At 40.7% G+C, this 24,233-nt stretch overlaps 1 protein-coding gene across 5 annotated transcripts in view; it reads left to right on the top strand.

The window, feature by feature from the left end:
* utrn (utrophin) overlaps positions 1-24,233 on the top strand; it is a 160,206-nt gene that overhangs the window by 79,342 nt on the left and 56,631 nt on the right. For all 5 annotated transcript variants that reach the window (XM_020589235.1, XM_020589218.1, XM_020589213.1 and 2 more), the window contains 2 exons: positions 16,585-16,757; positions 18,246-18,402. In XM_020589235.1, coding sequence (XP_020444891.1) covers positions 16,585-16,757; positions 18,246-18,402 — 330 coding nt within the window. The remainder of the gene's footprint in view (positions 1-16,584; positions 16,758-18,245; positions 18,403-24,233) is intronic.

The raw sequence follows: 24,233 nt of genomic DNA on the forward strand, positions 1-24,233 counted from the left end.
GAAATACACGATGGGAATATTTATTGACCTAAAAAAAGCATTTGACACAATCAATCATGAGTTATTAATGGACAAGTTAGAAAAATACACAGAGACACAGAGGCGTCAATTTGTGAAGTTGGGTGAATACCAATCGAGTGAGCTGGATATTGTATGTGGAGTGCCTCAGGGTTCTGTTTCTCCTGGAAATCTCATATCAGATATTTTCAGCACAAAATAGCAAAAAATATATCGATATTGGCAAGGGTTAGATATATTTTGGACGGGAAAGCACTACGCATTTTGTATTCTTCATTGATTTTACCATACTTAGAGTATGGTGTTGAAAACTGGGGAAATACATACAAAAGCTCACTTCAACCATTGTATATATTACAAAAAAGAGCGATAAGAATTGTGCATAAGATGGGGTATAGGGATCACACCAATGGAGCTTTCATACAGTCTAAATTGTTAAAATTTTTTGATTTAGTGGGATATAAGAATGTTAACACTCTGTAATAATTCTTTAGTATATTACTTGTGTGGTGTAGAAGAGAATTATCTATGTAGAGATACTGCTTGCAAACCAATGATGGTAAGATGATGTCATGGGGTAGGACTGAATAAGTCTGACTTCTTCCTACTCCATTCAAGCATGTACTAGGTATAAGCTAATTGATATTGGATTAGCATTTGTTGGATATGTGTAAAATTATGTGTGTTGATATATCAACTGTCTTTACATGCTTGAAAGAATAAATAAATCAAATCAAATCAAATATTTAAAGCTTCATGGATGGATTTTGGCCACTAGATTGCATAATTTAAGCTATCAAATTGTTGGTAGGACTTTCTGGTGATGCAGATCAGGCCACCTAATTGTGCTACCAAGTTGTTTGTTAGTAGGTTTTCTGATGATTCAATGCAGTTATTAAATTGTCTTACCCTATTTGTTAATATGGGTAGGAGTTTCTGATAGTGCAAGCTATGAAATTATGCTGACTCCAAGACTTTATCATGAATTAGATTGACGTCGTCTCTGGTTTGATGATTTAGACTTGTGACATTAGTGCTGACTAACTACTTGTTCTCAGATGTTTTTGTTATGTCACCGGCTCATCTTATGACCCTGCATGGCTCACAGAGATCCTCCACGCATGCAGAATGATGTTTAACATTTGCATTCGTTATCGGCTTTGAGTCTTTGAGTCAAAGACATACTTGTATAACATTTGTGTCTCCTTCAGTGCTGTTTGAGAAGTGTGTCTTGCAGCCTCTCTAGGGCTGGCCCAGTCTGTGTGCATGTGCGTTTACCACTGTTCTTGCCCTGCCTACCCTGTCTCATTTTCTTTTGAGGTACTGAACCATGGCCGACACTGCAGGGGCCCAGATGAACACAAGCATCGCTTCTCTCCCTTTCTCCTCATCTCTCTCATTTTCCTCCCACTCATCGTGCTGCTGCTCCTCACTGATGGAAGCAGGTGTTGTTTGTTCATTAACTTCTTTGAGATGGCATATACATCCCACAGATTTTCAGAACCTCACTTGTTCACTCATATTACCAGAAATCCACACACACGCGCACACACAGTCATACAGTATATACACATGAACATTTTGTTTTCCTATTAAGCACGCCTCGCTCTCAAGCTGTTTTTGCACACTCTTTGTTTGTGACTGTTTGTTTAATTAGACTAATTGAGTTTTCTCTGCTCTTAAAAGTCTAACTCATCCTACAGCACTGCTCTTGAATCAGTCACAAAGTCTGAGGAAGGGAAGAGGCACAGACAGAAAGGACTGGAGGATGTATATAGTTTCGTATAGGCTCTAAACTATTTCCCTCTGTTTGAATCAAGGTGAAAAGGAAATGTCAGTTTGTTCAAGCCACACACTGTCTCTGATCTTTGTCTCTCTCCACACCTCCCCTGTCCCTCTTGCAGAAGCATTTGAATTACCCTCGTGTATTTGTACTGTAAGTGTAGGTTCTCATGCATTTGATTGAAAGCAAATTGCATATGTTTCCCACGGTCTGGTCTTTTTAGTGTAATGCGTATAGAAGCAGCAAAGGTGAAGCGGGTTATGCTTTCATCCCTTTCACTCGGTCGGCTTGTCAGGGGTGTCTTATAATGCCCTGAGCGGATCTGCACAAACTTTGTTGGGCCAAGGAAGGAGCAAACTTTTTGCATAGTTTGATCCGTGGGATGTTGATCGAAAGGCATGTAACTTCAGACCAGATTTATGTAACACCGTGAATTTTTGTGTAAATAAACAGAAGATAATTGGTCTTGTCAAACAAAGTGTGGCCCCTGGAGATCTCATTTTACAGCCTACCAACTTTTCAGAAATGCTGTATACTGATTCAGAATTGCTCTCATTAATGACTGCTGAACAAATAATGCTAATTGAGCACATGCTGTTGCAGAAATCAGTTCAAACTGCTGATATGAATTCAGTAAAATTACCGTAAGTGTAAAATTTCATGGCCTGGTTCATCTACAGTCATAAAAATGTGTGCACCTCCTAATGTGTGATGTGACCTTTCTTCTGTCAGAGTGCCATTAGGAGCATGTTTTTGGTGTGCAACCAAATCCTGCTTTCCCAGAACAATATATCTAAGTATTTCTAATTTATTTATTTTTTAAATGAGTTTTTTTTTTTTTTACCTGGAGCTTCTGAACAGCTGCCCCTTAATGATGCACCGGATTTTTGAAACCCTACAATTCCTTATATTCTCAGCAATGAAAAATATCTGTGAATCAAGAAATGTGCATTTTGCATCCCAGCTTTTCATTTGACTGATTTGGGTGTTGAATGTATTCATGTATCTGATTTCTTTTCTTGTCCTAGATTCACCCAGTCTTCATAGGAAAGAATAATTGAGTTTTATCATGACAAGTCATAACACCCCCAGCCTCATCCCTGCATTACATGATAAACTGTCTCAGAGTGCATGCGTGTATGTTGGAGGTGCTGTGTCATTGAAAGGATTGATGGCAGTGGGCAAAACAGTGTCACACTGATGTGCTTTATGTTTCAAAGAGTAGCAGAAATAGAATTACGTTCAATTTATATATTAAAAAAAACAAAAAAACAAAGTGACATAAAGATGCCAAACTGAGAGACAACAATTTAACCCGTAAAAACATTAGCCATTACCTGTCAGGCTTCACAGGGTGCCTGTCTACAAGTCACTATTCATCTTTTAAACTGAGATTTACTTGTAATAGCATCTTGTTGTTTCAGCTGTTGTGTCCCACTGAACAAATGACCCTAAAAACTGATTGGTTGTCAAATTAATGATACCCTGCCTCGGCATCTCTTTTTTTTTTTGAGCCATCACCCTTCAATAAACGCAGTGCCCCTTAATGACCTGCAAAGAGCCACATCACAAATTTATTTATTTATTTCTCATCGTGTTGACTAGAGTACAGTAGGTGGTGGATAAATATTTCAGGGAACATCAGACAGGACACCGAAATGACGTTAGGATTTATTGCAGCTCAGTGAGCTTCTTCAGAGCTCCATTTGCGCCTCAGTTAACATCCAACAGAATATGTCTCATTAATAGCAGGAGCAGGTTGTATAGGGAAATACAGTGTGTAGCTTCAGTAGTTAGTGTGATGAGTAATTGCAGGAATTTAATGTAAAGGGCTGTGTAAAGGGGTAAAGCATATCAACTGCAGACATATCTCTGCATTAAATCTATATTTCATAACATCGGCATGACGGTAGAGCCCTGAGGCAGCTGGTGTGTGTGGGTGAGTGCTCTCAAATTCCAGTGGAGGTGGGCACAATGAAAACAGAAAGATGGTTCTTTCAGGCAGTCCCGATTCCTCCTCTGGAGGGAGCAGTGGTACAGGCAAGTTCGGGAGGAGTGTGCTGTCCTGTCTTAATTATTTCCAGTTTTAGACCTGGATCAGATCCCTGGAGAAATCCCTGATAAGGCCATGAAGACACAAATATTACCTAAGCGGATGTTGCTCCCCTGTGTTCTCTGTGTGAAAGTCAACAGGGAACATCTGAGATCTGAGAAGGGAGAAAAATGGGCAAAGTTCATTTAAGATAGGATTTTTATGGTGACAACTAGAGAACATTGCTTTTGTCACTGAGGAAAAGGAGGCGCATATCTCTAGAGATGAAGAGCTTTGAGAGAGAAACCATAGGGACCAGAGGACAAACTGTCTCCTTTCAATTTTCTCATTTTCACCTCATGCCCAGCGGAGTGGAAAAAAAGTGTTTCAGAGCTCATCCATAAGAAAAAAAACTAAGTGCTGGAGTCTGTGTCATGCGCTTAGTTGCTGCACTGTGCAAAACTGTCTTCAGAGAGTAGAGTGGCGCTGTATGCTGATGACATTCTTCAAAACTTGTAATGGAAAAACGCACCCCTGCTGAGTCAAATCTGTTCTAAATTGAATGGGTATGCTGGATTTCGCAATGGAATTTCATCAAAGAATAGAATGTGGTCTAACTTGTGGTCTAAAATAACAACATGAAGCAAATGTTAAGACTAACATAAGCTATGAGAGCTATATGAAGGTGAAAAGTGAGATGAGCAGTGGGATGGAAAGAAAAGGGGTTCCAGCCAGTGTGAGTGATGGGTGAAGTAATTTAGCACAGCAAGACAGAAAACACTGCAATGCTATATTGAGACGGCTCCTCTACAGGAAACCTTCAAGGAAGCAGTCAGCTGTCACCCAGTAGTTGTGGCGATGGGAAGAGAGGTGAAGTCAGAGGTAGGGCGACCTGTGGAGGTTAGATATCTCACCCACTAGGAGGAGACTAGAGCAAAAAAAGATGAGTAGGATAAAATAGAGATGTTAAAAGCGAGAGATGGTGGAGGAGGTGGCGGGGGTGCATAGGAGGAAGGTGAATATGACTAAGAGAAGGGATGAAAGGTTTATATGAGGGGTAGGATAGAGAAGCAGGGGAGCGGAGGGAGCACAAGGGCTGTATAACCAGAAAAACTGCACTGCAATAAAAAGAGCTCATCACACTCTTACGCACCCATCAGGTATCCTAAACTCTGGCTCATTGTGTATTCACCAAACACTGCCAGCTTTTGTTTTTATCTGGCAACCTGGCATAGGTCTAATAGTGTCTGGTAAAGAATCCTTAGTTTTTTGTTTGTTTTTTTTTATTCCCCGGTCTCTCAGAGGTTTGACTTTTGTATAAATCACAGCAAAGGACTTGAGGGGAAGGGAAAATGTGGCAGGTTCTGGTGAGAAGCAAACAAACCTTTACAACTCAGTTTGGCTGGTTAAAAGCTAATCTTCACTTGATGGACTGACCAAACTGAGTTGTGATATACAGCTGTATCTTCAGCTGCCTTTTATTTATTAACCCAGTGCCCATCAGGGATTTGCCAGCTGTTTCGATCCTTATGAACATTTTTGCAGAAACAGTTTAAACAATCAAGTCTCCTCACTGGCTCCTCCTCAGATTGACCATGCATTCTATTTTAATCAAAACTTTAGTGTTTCTGCAGTGTCCTGTGTTTCTTTACCAGTGGTAGCAAACAAAACAGCAACTTGTCAAGCTGTCTGAATTATTTTTGATGAGCCTGTGTTTGTGCCTCCATTTGTAGGGAGCAAGGATTTGGGAGGATCTGCACACACAGTCTGTTGGACTCAAATTCATTTAGTTTTAAGAATAATGAGTCAAATGGGATGCCTGTGTTGCTTTGTTTATATAGGTTGTATAATTAGGCATAGGTTTGCTAAAATGTTAATAACTAAGTGTAATAAATGTATATTAAAGCTCTGTTGCTGTGAGTTTGGTTTGATGTCCATAAGTCCCCAAGGGTTCAAAAATCAAATAATGCTGCTGTAAAAGTAATATTTAAAAAAAAAAAAAAAATTTTAGGATGTTTTTGCCTTTTTATAGAATTGACTCCAAGTGGGGAAACAACATGCAACAGACATTCGGGGGACAATAGATATTCAGTGCCACCAGGGCTTATCAAAACTTCTTTGAGTAATTTTTAAGATGTTCCCTAATAATAAAACGGCTCAGTATTTTAGAGTTGATTAAATCTGAGGTGATGTGGTGCTGCTTTTTGGTCTCACGGCTGTGTTGTAACAGCGTAGGGCTCGGTGTTTGGAAACTCCAGCACCTTATCTTCCCCTGATCTGCAGCACTGTTGTGAGTCCCACCCAGTGGTTTGCCCCTTATGGGCCTGACAGGAACTCCATCTCTTACACTGTGGGATTTTGGTTCATGGAAATGTTCATCATCTCTCACTAATCAGAGCTGCTTGTTCCCTGTTTGCAGTGTGAGTGGCTGATTACAGTCACATAGAATTTGTCATTAGACTGACAAAGCTGGGTGGAAGGTGGGTTGCGTTTCAACAGGGGGAGTGTGGGATATATAGATTTTTTTTTTCCCCTACTGTAATGAGGCAGTAAATCTCCTCCATACTTCATTTCAAAATCATGATTGAATGCATTGAGGGTGCACAGAAACTCAGATTATTTCGTTTGTGTGCACTCAAAGCTGCCCACAACCAGCAGGTCCACTTCAACTGGGAATCTTTTCACCCCCCCACTGAACAATGTGAACTCTGAGCAATTTGTGTCAGAGAAAAAAGAAAAGCAACTGTCACACTAGAGCTGAACAACATATCTCAGAAGTGTGTCTTTAATTTGAACAAAGAATAAAATTGATGAGGTTTCTCATCAAATAATGTGCTGCTGTATTCTTTTCAGTGTAATACAGGACACAGATGATTTTCAGTTTAAATTTAGATTTTACATACCGCCCCAACTTTTTCAGATTTTCCCTAACTAAACACATTCTGTACATTTATCTTTAACTGTTGCTCTCTTTAGGCTGTTTCGGCAATACCATCTGTTTTTTTTACTGACATGACTGCAGTCTTACTCACTTTTTCTTATTTTTCTTCAGTACTTTTCTACTTTATTCACTTAAGCATGTGCTAATTCATCATCGTTGCCTCTCATCCATCACTTTCTCTCATCTCGTCTTGTGCTCCAAGCCAGCCCACAAACCGTGGCCATCTGCTATTTTATATTATGATCACAATGCCTGTCATTTTCTGTGAGGGTGTCTGTCTGTGACTTTCTTTGTATATGTGTGTAATAGAGTGAATAGTTCAGTGTGTTTGTGTTTTAGTTTTTCTCTCATCTCTCTCTAAATGTTTCCATCTCAACCTTCAACTGCGATGTCTTAATTATGATGTGTGATGGCATCAGCTTCATAATGGCACAGGATCATCCTCTGGGCTTTTGTTCACTCACCGGCCTTATACAGCTACGAACAACACTTAGTTAATGTAACATGCTAATTAGTCCATTCACCTAACTTTTCGAGGCCCAGTTTCTCCCTGTCCAACACAACAGGTGGTGGGCTCATGCACCAGTTGTCTTCGTGTCTCAGCCTATGGTGGCGGTGACAGCAGGTTCAGAAGCAATCATGTCAGTGACTTTTTATTTTTTTAATTCTAACGTGGCGTACTGTGGCTGTATGCTGACTGACACCCACCACAGTTAGCGTCTTCAGTTCCCAAGGGGCAGAGCATTTCAGATACTGTACTTGTGGAGGGGAGAGAGAGTGAAAGAGAGGCCCTGATGGAGTTGATCAGCGATAAAAGGAAAAAGGGAGGAGCAGGGGTGGAGAGCAGGGTGATAAGAATTTAGCAGGCTTCTGGCTTTAAAGTTCAGCCAGTCCACCAGGTTGATTTTGCTGACATGAACGATTTCCTGTTGTAGTGGAGACCCCACTCGGTGTTGGAGCTGAACTATGCTAAGTTCATGAATTCAGACCTCCATTTTGATTCTGTTTACGGCTGACATTTTCCCCAGCAGTAAGCATGAAATGTATTTATATTCTGTAATTACCTCATTATAAAGCTTTGTTCTTGTGTTTTTATCCTTCCCAGGTGATTTAGAGGAAATGTTGCATATACAATTCAATATGTAATCAAGTGTTTCTGGTTGTTGTTTGAACAGTGTGATATCAGCCTGTCTGTTCTCCTTCCACTCCCCTTCAGCTTTATCAGAACCCTATTAGGTTATTGTGTATTAAAATCATTCTGGCTGTTTATTGTTAAGCAGTCACAAGAAGCACAGTGTATTTATTGGTGAGTTTAGTGTTGACCCCACCTGCCTTGCACATACAGTGCCTTGTGAAAGTATTCGGCCCCCTTGAAACTTTTTTAACAAATAAAAAACTGAATAATTGGGCGTGCAAAATTATTCAGCCCCTTTACTTTCAGTGCAGCAAACTCTCTCCAGAAGTTCAGTGAGGATCTCTGAATGATCCAATGTTGACCTAAATGACTAATGATGATAAATAGAATCCACCTGTGTGTAATCAAGTCTCCGTATAAATGCACCTGCACTGTGATAGTCTCAGAGGTCCGTTTAAAGCGCAGAGAGCATCATGAAGAACAAGGAACACACCAGGCAGGTCCGAGATACTGTTGTGGAGAAGTTTAAAGCCGGATTTGGATACAAAAAGATTTCCCAAGCTTTAAACATCCCAAGGAGCACTGTGCAAGTGATAATATTGAAATGGAAGGAGTATCAGACCACTGCAAATCTACCAAGACCTGGCCGTCCCTCTAAACTTTCAGCTCATACAAGGAGAAGACTGATCAGAGATGCAGCCAAGAGGCCCATGATCACTCTGGATGAACTGCAGAGATCTACAGCTGAGGTGGGAGACTCTGTCCATAGGACAACAATCAGTCGTATACTGCACAAATCTGGCCTTTATGGAAGAGTGGCAAGAAGAAAGCCATTTCTTAAAGATATCCATAAAAAGTGTCGTTTAAAGTTTGCCACAAGCCACCTGGGAGACACACCAAACATGTGGAAGAAGGTGCTCTGGTCAGATGAAACCAAAATCGAACTTTTTGGCAACAATGCAAAACGTTATGTTTGGCGTAAAAGCAACACAGCTCATCACCCTGAACACACCATCCCCACTGTCAAACATGGTGGTGGCATCATCATGGTTTGGGCCTGCTTTTCTTCAGGAGGGACCGGGGAGATGGTTAAAATTGATGGGAAGATGGATGGAGCCAGATACAGGACCATTCTGGAAGGAAACCTGATGGTGTCTGCAAAAGACCTGAGACTGGGACGGAGATTTGTCTTCCAACAAGACACTGATCCAAAACATAAAGCAAAATCTACATTGGAATGGTTCACAAATAAACATATCCAGGTGTTAGAATGGCCAAGTCAAAGTCCAGACCTGAATCCAATCGAGAATCTGTGGGAAGAACTGAAAACTGCTGTTCACAAACGCTCTCTATCCAACCTCACTGAGCTCGAGCTGTTTTGCAAGGCGGAATGGGCAAAAATTTCAGTCTCTTGATGTGCAAAACTGATAGAGACATACCCCAAGTGACTTACAGCTGTAATCGCAGCAAAAGGTGGCGCTACAAAGTATTAACTTAAGGGGGCTGAATAATTTTGCACGGCCAATTTTTCAGTTTTTTATTTGTTAAAAACGTTTGAAATATCCAATAAATTTCGTTCCACTTCATGGTTGTGTCCCACTTGTTGTTGATTCTTCACAAAAAATTACAGTTTTATATCTTTATGTTTGAAGCCTGAAATGTGGCAAAAGGTCGCAAAGTTCAAGGGGGCCGAATACTTTCGCAAGGCACTGTACATAAACACACAACCCCAAAGTCATCTTTGTGTATCTCATGCACAAGGATTAACACCAAAGAACCTCTGGATTTACTTTAGTTTTAGGATCACCTCCCAAGTGTTGTGTAGACACAAAAACACTAAAGGCTCACCAGAATCAATTGGACAACAACACACAGCGCTTGTAATCAATTTCAATTTCCCCGTTTAGATGCTTGCATATGAATTCCAGGATGTCCTTTTTTCTCACTTATGATCACAGCGATGGGACTTGTGGTCTGTTATTAATCACTGCAATAACTCATCAGTGATCTGCATGACCTTTAATTTCATTCGTCCTCTTGAATGTCAGCACTGTCAATTAAGTGTAGGACAGTGGCTTTCTGCATGTTCACAGTTTCACTTCTTTGACGTTGCTCTTCATGAAGTCCTGACTTTCATTACACTGACCTGGCTTTTGTGTTGTTTTTATGCTGTTTTGCTTTTGATCAGGACTTAAGTGAACATTTAATTGTTCGGATTTAGGCAGAAAGTAGATTAGTAAGGCCTTCGTCAGAGTCGTATGGACTAGCTTTGTCAGATAACAGGACATCTGCCTGGCAGTGTGAGCACTGAGCATGTACCATGAAGAAAACAAATTGCTTGCTTTATGTAAAAAATCCTGTCCTGTCAGCTAGTTTATACACTGTATACATAACTTGTACATACACAGTCCAGAACAGGTACAGTATGTCAGATATTTATTTATTTATTTGGGTATTAATTCATTCCTTCATTCTTGGGAGACACATGATATAAAAGGAGAGTAAATGAGTGCATATTTTCTAACTGAACAGAACCATTGTGTCAGTGCTGTTTTATTCATCTAATCAAAAACCAAAGTGGGGGTTACAGTAACCTTGTGTTGACAAAAGCAAAGCAAATTTAGGGGAAAATAAACATAATTACAGTACATTGACGGTTAAAGTAAAACTCCACTTAATGACTTTCAAGTGTACACACACATTAGGGCCCTGATCTCCCCGGAAGGGTGCTGCCCACCCGACAGGCAGAGGTTTATCACTGATAACCTGGGGCACGGGAAGTGATGTCATTGGATGTGGCCTATTTGAGAGGCTGAGGATTATAGTGGAATGCTGCAGCTACACTGATTGTTGTCAGACACTATTCACTGTAGTGGCAGAAGCATGGATTAGATGAAATTTTGATAATTCAGCTGGGGAATTGCTATTGGTAGATCGGTCCGCTGTCAGTATAGGGCTGTGGGTGTATTTGTGTATCTGTCTGTGTGTTTGTGTTTGTTCATTTTTGCTCTGTGATTTTGTGATATAGTTGCCTGGCTTTATTTAGACAGCACCGCCTCTTGACATCATCTGAGACAGCAAACTGATTTTCTTCTGGCTCCTTGCTTTTCACTGTTGCTCTTTTCCACATTTTTCTTTTCATCAGTCTTCTCTCTATTCGGATTTTTAAAGCCAAACTGGTTTAGCAAGTTTGAAGCGCTCATCATACATTTTAGATTCTGTATGCCTGCTCTTCTGCCTTTCTTGCCTTTTTTCCTCCTTCTTTTGTCCAAATTGTTCTCTTTGTGTAGTCTCTCTTTTTCCCTTTTGTTAGTAGAAGAATAAAATACTCATTGCCTTATGCAGCTGGCCAGGATGAGGGATAAAGTAGAAAAATGACTAATAAGATGTAATAGATTTTGCAGGTTTATGAATGGAAAATCTTTTTTTTAGTCCTGGTACCTCAGCCTCGGCCTTTCTGGTGTCTTTGTCATAAATTTCTATTACACAAAGACATTGCATATTTGTCGAAGATGTCTAAAGCTAAAACAGCAGTAATTCATATTTGGCCATTTAGCAAGCAAATCAAGCTTTAAGCACAATACTGACATATTATCACCATTTATACTGGAGTTCTCATGGTTAATGTCTTAGCAAACATTTGCCTGTTTCCACACCCAGCAGACACAGAGCAACGTTAACATTCATCTGTAGTTGTGTTTCTGACCATCTAGCAAATATAAGGCCAGTATCCAGTCTCTTCTTAGCTCTGTTTTTGCTCCTCACCAACTCCTTTGGGAAATATCTGGCTCTTTTACTGCTAAATGCTCCGCTGTGTTGACTAGCAAGTCACAAGCTGTGTCTTACTGGTTTTTGGTGTTGGGCATGTATTTTAGAGGCTGATGAGAACAATGTGGATGAAGATGATATGTAGACTCTGTAGCCAGAAAGAGAGATCAACCACAGGCATGGAGAGGACAGAAACAACAGCTTTTTGAATCAGTTGACAAACTGTTACTCTGGATGTTTGCAAAGTAATCCCAGCCATATGTAGTTGGATAGTTACAGTGCCTGTTTTTTTTTATTCTTAAGGCTCTGAGCCTCAGCAAGGTCACTTTGAAATAAAATAATAGATACCACATTGCCAAGCGTTAGTTTTGAGTAAATTTATATGACCAACATAAAATGGTTGTTTCATTCTTCTTTTTCTTTAACCTCAGAATTAGCTAGGCTTGTCAAATGTGCCACTTCACCAGAAAGCCCTCAAACACTATGTATTTGTCAGTATACATCAAAAATGCTGTTTAAGGACCTTGAGTATGTAAATATATTTTCAATTAGCAAAGCACACTTCAAAGTCTGTCTTATGAATATGCAATGTTATATTGTATTTTCTCACTTGACAGCCATCTGTTTGCATGTCTTTGATGCACACCACATGTCTACCCTGCTGTTCAAAATGCCAGCACATACTCACACACCAGTACAGTAACACAAACACTTCAACATACAGGTTTATTACATGGAGTGCATATTAATGCTTGCACATTTGAACATAGTCCTATAGACCACAGCTGGTACCCAAGCCTCCAAACAGGCTGCAACCCACCATTTATAGACTTGAAAGTATTTCTCCACTGTTTTCTAGTAGGAGTATCAAGACTCACTTAATGCAGGTAGATGATATTCAAATTGGGGGATCTGAACTGTGAAGGACTTTAGTAGCTCAGTAGATTTTTTTTTTCTGCTGAAATCTGAATAGGAGTTGTCAAGGAAAGGTGTTCATTGATCAAAATGCCTTAATCGCTTTCTCTGTGCAGCAGATTATTTCTGTTGTGTCCTAACACTCAGCACTCCAACAACCCAAACTCCCATTACCATCTTTTTTTTCCCGTTCTTTTAAAAAAGTACCACACATTTTCATCACTTCTCAGCCTGACAGGTAAAAGTTCCACTAGTGGAGCTCTGCACACTAGGCCTGGTATCCTCACTTTTCTTATTTAACACTCTCACACATCCTTTTCCTTTTTGTTCTGTCTTGCACTGTACCGACTTTTCCCACTTTCATCATTTCCATCTTGCAGCCGTTCTTACTTTTCTTCATACTGAATACAGATTTTTATATTGGTTCTAAACTTCATCTGAAGTTGTACTTTTTTCTCTGAAACTCTCCTCTTTCTGCCATGCTCTTTGCCTGCACAGGCCTCAGGAAGTGGGTGTGTAGTGTGTTGGGTTAGTTTAGGGGAGAGAGAGCAAGAGTGAGAGGTAGAGAGAGGAGGGGAAAGGGAGGATACTGATTAAAATAATAAACAGCTGTGTGAAACACTGGGGCTTGTGGTCACAGAGAAAACAAGAGCGACAGAGGAAGAAGAGCAAGGGATGGGACACCAGCCTGGGTCTTTGTGTGACCCTAGACAGAACAAAAGAGCCAAAGAAGAAAGGTAACTTTTTTAGAATTTTCCTTCTCCCAAAGGAGAGAGAGAGCAGGATGGGAAACAGATCAACGTTCCCTTTTTCTCAAGGGGCAAAGAAGTAATCAGCAGAGCTCCAACTGTATAAGGCCAACGAGTCGAACACCCTGTCCAGGATCAAGACACCGAGCTTTTAGGCAGCTCCCTGCCAACACGTGGCTCCAGAAAAAGAAGAAGGCATCCTTTGACTAAATATCCCAGTCATGGCAGTGATTAGGAGGGTATGATGGAGTGAAACCAAAGCGGGGCTGGAGACCCAAGGGGTGGGTAGTAAGTCAGACACTGAGGTCAGTGTCTCTTTGAGCCTGTATTACCTTTACTCAGAAGAACGAGAGGGCAAGCCATGTGCCACTTTGTGTCCCCGTCTCTCTCTGCTTGAAGTATGTATGGTTGAGTGACTGGCAGGGATAAAGCGATTTTTATCTGATTAATTGAGAACAAACGCCCTGGGTCTGCCCAGGGTTGGGCTGCCAGACATCGTGTAAACAGCTTCCTTCATGCCCAGAGGGGAAGTGGAGGAAGGGAAGCGTAGAAAAGTTGGAGAGACCCAGACCTGTCCTCGTCCCCCCGGCGGTTTATACCAGCCTGCATGCCCCTCAGGTCTCTCAAACTGTTATCTCCACGTTGCAGACCTCCACCCAAGATTTGTTGGATTTCCCTCCCAGTTTGAGTCTTCCATTCCTGGCCAGAGCTCTGCCATCAGCCTCCAGCCACTACTTTGTCAAACCTCCAGTGGCACCAACCGTCCTGTTAATCCTAGTCCCAGCTCTGAAGCATGACTGCAGGGTAGCTGTCGCCCCCCCACCTCCCTCAGCCTGGTTGCATTTTTGCAGAGGATGCTACGAACATGGGCTGGGACTGCGCGAGCACACACACTGCCATTCAGGCACGGGTGCTGCCAAAGGGTGTGTGAAGTGTGTAAATCATCTGTTTTGGGACTGCAACCTGGATTTGTCCCTCTTGTGTTTGAATTTTTCTTAAGAGCTGGATTTCCCTTTAGTTGGATTCAAGATTATTTGAATGTAGATTCACTATTGATTGGATTTACTGTTGATCTAAGCCCTGACCTTGAAGTCTTTGACCATAACCACTGGAGGACTTGCTCGTTTGTCCTGACTCTTTACCAACCTTCTACTTGTATGACAATAGAGAAAATGTAGGCAGTGGGAGGAGTCACAGCGCACACTCCAACATGATTGGCTTGAACTTCAACTTGCAGGAGCTACTTATAAATTTTGAACAGGTATACATCTATGGAGCCATTTTATTATAAAGACCTTTCACTGACTTTTGAGTACATTTTTTTAAACAGACATGAATGCTGCATACATATGCACTCACCATTCACTCCCCATCTCCCCTTGTGTTTGTCATTATAGACCCAAAGTGGTCAGTTTCATGAGGTCTAATGTTTCCGTCTTTCATAGAGTAGTAGTAGCTGGAACTTCAGCTTCCAGGGAGAGACCGTCACATTTTGTTTTTTTAAACCACCCCACAGCCAACAAAACTCCATCATTCATTACAGCGTGCATGAGATGCAGAACCCATTAACCTTTCTACCCACTCACACACACATCTGTTCCTGGGTGTGTGTGTGGTAGAAAGTTTGAGAAGCAGTGATTTAATTGAGTCATTGTTTGTATTGCGTATGTATTTGTGCTTTTGTGTGTGTGCTCTTCTCACACATGTATCACCTGCTTGCTTAATGGCAGACTTGTTTTCACCGTCTTCAATGTTTTCATAATTAGCCTGGAACTAAAAGCTTATTGCATGTTTTTGTGTTTTGTGTGTGTTTGTGCCTCTGTGTGTCTACACAGTTTGTACTTTCTATCTTGTGTATGTGCTAATTTGTGCAGTCAGTGTTATTTCCAGTGGAGGAAAAAGTGCTATGGAGAAAGAAAAGGAAAGCACTTGGGTAATGACTTGAAGCACAGCCAGCTGGCTGTGTGGTAGAATGACCCTGTCTTTCACTCTTTGTCTGTCCTTCTGTCTTTCTTCTTCTTACTGTCTGTCTCTCTTGTTCTCTCTCTTCCTACCTGTCTCCCTCTCTCACTCCCTCTCTTCTGTGACCTTTAAGTGGCATTTGATTTGTGTCAAAAAGCCAGTGAGTGATTATCCTTGCAGATCACAGAGGAGAGATTTGCTCCAGCCTTTGTAATATGTGTAGTGGCATTCAATAAATTGCAGTAGAGCTACAAAATGGTAAAGTTGTTATATTGCATGTAGCTGGGCTGTATTTTGTTTTCTTTTTTTTAAGAACACAATTTCCAGAGTAGCTGATCTGTTGTCACATGTGTTGTAATCTCATAACATACTTGCTGTGTGTGTGTTGCTCATGCGTTTTCCCACAGCTTTAATATCTTGCTTGTGAGTAGGATGAATATGTGTGATAATGGGGTTTTCCTCTATATTATTTTCCCAATGTTGCATAGTTGTCTAATTACGTGTGTAGCTATTTGTGACGCGTGTTTGTGATTTGACTAGTGTTTTACAGTCAGTGTACAGTAGCACCATGTTAATGCCATTAGAGCAGGTTTCCATTGCTTTACTGACTCTCACTTAATTCATAATGCAGAGATGGCAACAAAACAGTCCAGCAACATTAACTGTAAATTTCCTAGATAGGAAAGTTTTGGCTAATTGCATCATTACCAATCTGTGTGATGCCACAATGAGAAGGATGCACAAGTAACAACTTCAGGCGCTGAGGACGGGTCATTTAACACACAATGTCCAAAATTTTCTTTTTTTTTTATTACTGTACTGGTGAAGGCTACAGGTTCATTACATTACCCTTATCTATGCTAATTTTACCCCATTTGCCAATCTGGTCCTGTACTACAGGCAGTGCTACCCTCATCCATATGGTGTTAGAGTCTTTTCATTATCTGCATTTGAAATGGGTTGAAGTGAGGGGCGTCCCAGAAGAGAGAGAGCAAGAGAGAGGAAAATGGAGCAGCTTTACACATCTAAAAATAAAACATTTGACTGGATTCTCTGCTTGCGTCAGCCCCCCTTGTGGTTCAGCCCTCACACAGAAACGCTCACACATACTGTACCCTTTGAGATGTGGTTGTGTAATAGATGTCTTGTTAAGGGCAGTGACACATGTACACAAATATCATACTTCATCACAGTGTTGAACATACACACATAAATGGAACGGAATAGCACTACATTAGTAGTAGCTGTGTCTTATGACAGTTCTTCTTTGTGTATTTGCAGGACATCCAGGCTGAGATTGATGCCCACAATGACATCTACAAGAGTGTGGACGGAAACAAGTCAAAGATGGTCAAGGCTTTGGGCAGCTCAGAGGAAGCTGTGTTCCTCCAACATAGACTGGATGACATGAACCAACGCTGGAGCGACCTGAAGGCTAAATCAGCCAACATCCGGTCAGTAAAACTCTGTCCATTACACACAAATAGAAATATTTATTTTTTCATGCAGCTCAGATTGTAGTTTGCTGCTTTCAAGACTTCTTGGTTGAAGGTCTCATTGATGGCAGTGGTTCGAGTAGGTCTTCTGGTTTTTTACTATTTTATTCAGCCAGGGAATTGCACTTTACAGACATCAATTTCCAAGTCAGAATGTGATTCTCACAAATAAAATAACTAGAAATAAAACACAAGGCTGCATTCATTCAACTTGCAAGAAGCCCAAATTTTTTTCTAAAAAAAAAAAAAAAAAAAAAAAAAAAAAAAAAAAAATTCTCTCCATTCAAAAGTATGTTATGGCACAAGTCATCACCGCTTTCAGTTACTGGAAAGAAAACATAATCCTCTTCTCAATGTATCATGACTCAGATGTCATGGATTAATGGAAAATCACAAAAGACATACAGCACATTGTGGAATATTCTCATGGGTTGTTATGTTTCCTATCAGCTGTATAGATACCTGTACTATATAGTTCCTGTGTTCCACATGTCCTCCGCAGAGCACATTGAAATAAAGCACCAAAAGGACCTGAGTGGCACTTAAACTTCTGTTGACAGACATTGCCACGTCAGCCACAGCCTTGGCATAAATACATAAGATAGGTGATGGATGGCAATGTAGAGGATGAAGAAAGCGAAGGTGAAAATGAAGTTGACAGGGCCATATGGAGATGTTCAAAGAGGAGGAGGGAGGGTGGAGAGAAGCAGCACAGGAGCACAACAAAGGTTAGAAAGGCTGAAGAGAAACTATGGACAGTTTAAAAAAAGGTTAATAGAAAGATTGTGTTGAGAAGAGTTTATTGTGAGTGGTAAAAAATAAAAGGGAGCGAGTCTAGGTTTACCAGTGCATACATAATAGGTTGGACTTGTTCCGCAGGAAGACAAGTGACAAATAAACAGGCAGAGAAAGATGAGTCTGTGTGGGTGTGAGAGGTGTGGTACAGTGTGTTTTGACTGAATCCAACCCATTATGCCTTAATTGCAATACATGTGTAATTAAAGCTAGCTTGGTGAGTGGCAGTAGGAGGTAACTGTCTACAGTGTGCGGATACATAATGCCCAGATGAAAAACAAAGGTGCTTATCAACATGTATTGCATGCATGTTGCCACCTACACCAGTAGCAGCCACCTGTTCCCTTTTATGAATCTGCATGGTGGTCAACAGTCCGATTTTTACAAAGGGGCTTTAGTTGAATTTGATTTGTTTCATAAGCTTTAAACCTTTTTATATAATCAGTTTCCTAAAAGCAAAGAATACATGTGCAGCTTTACTTCTCTATGAATGCAAGTATTGGAATTAAGTGGGTGCTAAGTCAATGTTTATGTTACCTTAAACTTGAATTGACTATTTTATTTGTCATGACAAGACTGTAAATACTTCAACGGTGAGATGAAAATGCATACTGTATAATAATAGCTTAAGTGTACGGTGTTTGTTGGCAGAGCCCATCTTGAGGCGAGTGCTGAGCGCTGGTCGCGTCTGCTGGGACTCCTGGAGGAGCTGTGGAGGTGGATTTGCATGAAGGATGAGGAGCTGGCCAAGCAGATGCCCATCGGAGGTGATGTGCCCACCCTGCTGCAACAGCAGAACCACTGCATGGTGCGTATTGCTGCCACAAGACAATGTTCCTGCCACACTGTGCTAGATTTATCCTGCCTTGTCCCTCACTGGTTTCCAGAAAGTTGTTTTTGAGTTTTTTCACATTTTGATTCTCATGGCGAAGAGTATTTCTTTTGAACAGTATCTTTTAGCCATACTCTGTTGTGTACATGAATAAATAATATAATAATTTATCATTTCTGTTGATTCATGAGTTTTCTGATCTCACATGAATCCAGCTCCACTGATCTTCAACCTGAGCAGAAGTCTTAATTAACCAGAGTTCATGAAAACACTTGAGTGGGTCTGCAGGACCTAGAAGTCAAAGGCAACTGGATGACTGAACATTTTCATAATATGCATCATGATGCTAACATGGCCACCAATGTCACCCCTTGGAGACAGAGAGGGGAAAAAATCTAGATGTTACTAATAACATTAATGATGGCTTTGTTCTGTTCTGATAAGCCAGGACCCTGAGCCAGTATTATACCAGGATTATGAAACTGGGCCATTGTTAATTTTATTATTCATGCCTCTGCTGTGCTTCTGTGATATGTCAAAATGTATTGTGTGGGAAAAAAAGCCCCTACTCTAGACTATATATAGAAAAAAAAGACACTCAGGTGGTTGCTATCTGCACTACACCAGTGAAGACCAATATTAAAATCACTACAGCACAGCATGTACTGTTATTCCTCTTATATCATTCTTATCATTTATCGTTCTTGCGCCACGGTGTATCACTTATTCTAACAAGCGATCGATACCTTCATTGTGCCGATCCATTCACGCTTTAGTCATCACTGCTATTTGTCACCCATGTTCTCCACTGCATTATTTATTGTAACCACTGGTTATTGTGATAGTGCATTGGCATGTAATTGCTTTCAGATAGATGACTCACCCTGTGGCTACTGTTTACAACCAGTCCGCTGGCCGCCACGGCTGTTGAGGTTGGTCTCGACATCATAATGTGTTCCTTTGCGGCCACTTCGCCACACTCATATTTTGTTTCCCAAAAACACCTTGAATGTAAAAACATGTGCAGTCATGCAGTAGGTCTCATGCACTGAGACAGATCAACAGACACATGAGCACACAACAGACACACACCCATTACGTATTTGTAAGGATGTATAGATTGTGATCTTCACGCGACCTGCTTTTTAATTGTCTGCCTCATGCACACACGCTTTCTTATAGTGTGCTAAACAATTCTAAGCACAGCTATTACTGTATTTTGTAATGTAATTATTAGATTACATTCTTTTGTTACATTTTGGCGGATACAATATTAATCAAGATTAATCAGGCAATTATGCACACATAAATGTAATCAAACCCAAACCCAAATATGAGCTCAAATGAGATGCAGCCTCAATTATAAGGAGGTAAATCACACCTCCACAAACCACAACTCGAAGACAAAGGCTTATATGGAGTTCTAAAAGGCAAAAACCAGCAGGAGAGAAGCAGAGACAAAACCAGAGTCCAAGCAGGGGTCAGAGGAGAACTGTCCCTCCAGGCTGAGCAAGAGCCAAGAGTCCATTGGAATGACAAATCAAAGTCCCGGGGCAGGCAGAGTCCTTACACAGGGAAGTTACAAGAGAATACATGTGAGTGAAAACTGACAGTGTGAGAAAACAACACAAACACAGGAAAACTAAGAGGAAAAAAAAAGGCTGGGTTACTCAGACAACGGTTTGCAAAAGCTTCTGGCAGTGAATGAATGCTGGATGCCAGTTTAAATACAGACTAGATTAACATGGATAAGAGACAGGTGAGTGAGGACAGTGCAGGAAGTAAGAGCGGGAAAACAGAACAGAGGACAGGGGCAAAAACACTGGGCAGAGACAGGACCGGGCCTAGATGTGGGATAGTTACAGTAGGATTACATGGAAAATGAAAGTGAAAACAAAAATATCTACACATTTAAAAAGTGTTTATGAAATATAGTAATTTTAAACTTCTTTCCTTCAACTTATTCGGTGCATTTTTACTGCCACTTCTTTCAAAGACATAATATTGAGAAAAACAGAGTGAGGCTCTTGCCAGTGACAGTCAGTCAATGCCTTGGCCACAGCAATGCCTGCTAATTATACCCTTTTAATGATTTAATGAAGAATCATCAGTAGCAGAATGGACTGCCAAAAAGTTTACTTTTTCCTCAAGAGCATGTTTAATTATTTGTTTAAAAAAAGGAAATTATAGTTAGGGCTGTGCCAGACCATATGACAATGATACCAGGTCCTCTGAGGTATGAGATGATGATGAGGCTCATTCTGTGTCTTGTACCCAGCAGCAGACAGAGAGCAGATCAGACATGCTCCGTTACATAAGGATCGGGGCTGAGGGCACACACTCCACTGGAGAATGCAATCTTCCTACATGTCCACTTTCACCTTCCACTTCTCATTGCCCACTTACAGCTCTTCTGTTCTGCTTCCTGTCATTTCTTCTCTGCAGTGTCCGTCCAGCTGTTGGCCTCTGCATCTCCTATTTCCAACGCTTCTCCTCCCTCTTTTCTTCTTCCTTTCTGTTTTCTTGTTATTCTCCAGGTCTTTGGCTTTGAGAATGCTCAAATAGGAAATAATGAGACAGGGGAGTTGAAAGGGAGAAAAACTTTTCATTTTGACTAGGTTATATTGTTCCCGTCACTTCTTTCTCTGCCGTATTATTAATAGATTGGCCTGGAGGTCTTGCTGACCCTGAGTGGGATGATCCAGCTGAGCAGCACAAAGAGCTGGGGCTGTGGACACGTCATGCTTTATTACTTGCTTCCACAGACACACATGCAAGTCCCCTGTATTGATGCATACATACAGTAGACAAACTCTGCTCTGTTAGAGAGATGAGGTAACTGTGTAAAGCTATATGGAAACTGGTAGCTGTTGGCTTAGGAGGTCTAAGTTGAAAAACTCTATTTTCCCCTCTTTTTTTCTGGGAGGCTTAGACTGATTAAAAAGAAGGCTAAGTCACTTAGCTCAACAGAGAGCAACAGACTTTACTGTTCAAAGGAAAGAACAATATGAGACAGCAATGGTCTAAAGATTCAGAGAAGAAAGTGACAGACCAGGCGAAAAGAGGAAGGAAAGAGCTTTATATGTGGAAGAAAGCAGGTTAGTGGAGGAAATAAAAGACAAATATGGCAGTCTGGACTGCTTGTTTTCAGGATATTCTGTTTCTTACACAACTGTTGCATTAGAAGTTGAAAGCTGCTTTTTACTTGGTGATAAGCTTAAAATAATTGTAAAGGTGTCAGAGGGAGGTGCATTCTGTCTTGCTGCTACTTCCTCTGTCTATTGATCTGCCTCTGTGTTTTTCCTCTTCTAAATGGTCATAATAGCAGTTAGTAATTTGCAATTAGCCAATAAAAGGCCTTTATCAGCATTCTTCTGATTAAACTCATCAGTCTACGCTATTAAATTAACAACTTTTAGATCTGGGAACTGAAGCTAGGACCAATTTCTTGTGGGCATTTTTAATGACTCTTATCTTTCAGCAACAGGTGGCATTTGGTCTCCATTGATAGGACAGTCTAATCCAGGATTTTCAAAAGCTACAAATGTTTCAGAGTGAATAAATATGAAAACAAAGAGGCAGTGTGATCCTATTTACATTTAAATTGAGTCTTAATATGCTTATGGAGCATACAAAACTAGAAGGGTCTAATAGTCCACTGCAGAAACCATCTTAATCATTGTGCTTGCATGATTGATTAGCACCATTTACACCTAAATAGACAGGTCTTAAAGGAAAATGAAAAGGATTAAAGTGCTGCGCTGGACATTGGCTTATCTCTTAGGAAAGGAAGAACATTTTTTTTAAACTCCCAGCTGCCTTACTTAACTTTCATCTGTTGCCTCTGCACATGTTGGGAGCATTTTTGCTACTTTCTAATGCCTCGCAAAACAACAGGACAATTTTATTGTTCATTGGGGAAATAAATCTACACCTGAGTGTTGCAAAACATTTTTGTTATACTTGCTTAATGTAATTTTTATAACAGTGGCTAAAATGACTTTTTGTAATATGAAACTGGTTGCACGGCTTGTGTGTATTTGACTTGGCCAGGGCCGGAGGCAGTAGATTAGTAAAGTATTTCAAATAGTATTGTTTCAAACAACCAACCTTTTTTAACTTATTTCTGTGATTATCTTTTTTTTTTTTCTAGATAAAAATTGGAAGCCATCAGCTTTTGGCAGTTTGTGATTTGTTGGGAGTGAGAGTTTGAGAGAGCCCCTGTTGTGATGGCTCCGAGTCCCTGGCAGGTGCTTTTCTGGTGTTGAGAGCTGGTGAGATTTAGTGGTCCTGGTCCTTTCAGGAGGCTTTTTTCCTGGAAGAAGATGACGGGAACAGTAATATAGCAGAGAGAGGCAGAGATAGCAGGGTTTTGAGAGCGGGAAGAGGGATGTTTGGCAGAGCTCTGAAAGTAGCTGTGTTGTGATGTTATCTTATTGGCGCCACAACACAGGGCACACGGTGATAAGAGTTTGTTGTGCTACTATGGCCACACGGGAGCACAGGCCTGGACACAAACACCCTCACACAGACACAGTCATTCAGATGCCAAGGTCACAGTCACTCATAGCTACAAGATAGGTGCCGTTAAGTATTGTGGGTCTGACAAGAGTTCTTTCCTCCTTTTGTCTTCACAAATAACACAGGGCCAGACTGTGCTCTGTTATGCCAGTGCTGAAAACACCTAAAAAGAAGAACAAAATACATACCTATCTCTTTTTATCTTTGACATAGACAGCCATTTCTTGTTACTCATGGGCCAGCTGAGATGTCCTAAAAAATAAGCTTTGTTCTTAACCTTCAAACTGTACATGTGTTTGATACTTACCTTTCATGCTCCCTATGAAAAATATGTAGTTCTTTGATAATGTGACTGTGGTGAGTTTATTGTCATCTGTCTGAACTGCAAAGATACCCAGTGGCTGGATGGCGGACAGAGAGGCTATTTGTAACAAAGGAATTTTACTTGTGTATGTGGTCTTTTTTTAGCCAGTTAACTTTGAAGGACAGTGTTTGGGGGAACACTACTGCCATAAATTTCAACATTTATTGTGGTAGACAAGTAATACAGCTACATAGTAATACAGCTGCAGTTTTAGAGGTAATTGTTGACCTTTGATTCAGTAATTTGCAAAGTAATCTGATCACAGCCTCTATTTGGTGGCTGTTCTGGAGCTTTCAGTCAGATCGCATCATCTTCATCGGTGGATGGAGGTTGCCATGTTGTCATGGGTTTTTTAATGTTCAGGGATTTTTTTTTTCGGAGCACTTAAAAGTTTAGCTTCAAGGTTCTTTCTTGATCTTGGAAACAAATAAAGATATTTTCTGAAATCAATATATCTCAATGGCAAATGTCTGCAAAACCCATACATGTTCAGAACAGTGAACTGTCCTTTACTGTTGAGCCTTAAAACAAAATCATTATTTTAAACAACAGATTTGCTGAACATCATCATAAGAACACATTATCCCACATAAAGAAAGAGTTTTAATCTTAAAGTTGAAACAGTACATTAATTGAGAAAATTCTTAATTGCTTAATCCTTTAAGATATTTAAAAAACAAAAACATTCTCTCGTCCTTGCTGATTAGCTTTTCCACCCTGCTTTTCTTATCTCTCTTCCCCACACACACACACACACACACACACACACACACACACACACACACACACACACACCTTCCCTCCACCTTTGTTTCCCTCAATCACCTTTAGTTTCTGTCTCTCAAGGTCCCCTCTCTGAGCTACCTGACAATTACATTTCCTCCTTGTGAGTGGGGAGGAAATCATTGGGACGGAGCGAACC

The sequence above is a fragment of the Monopterus albus genome, unplaced genomic scaffold, assembly GCF_001952655.1.
Source record: "Monopterus albus unplaced genomic scaffold, M_albus_1.0 scaffold9.1, whole genome shotgun sequence".
NCBI lineage: Eukaryota > Metazoa > Chordata > Actinopteri > Synbranchiformes > Synbranchidae > Monopterus > Monopterus albus.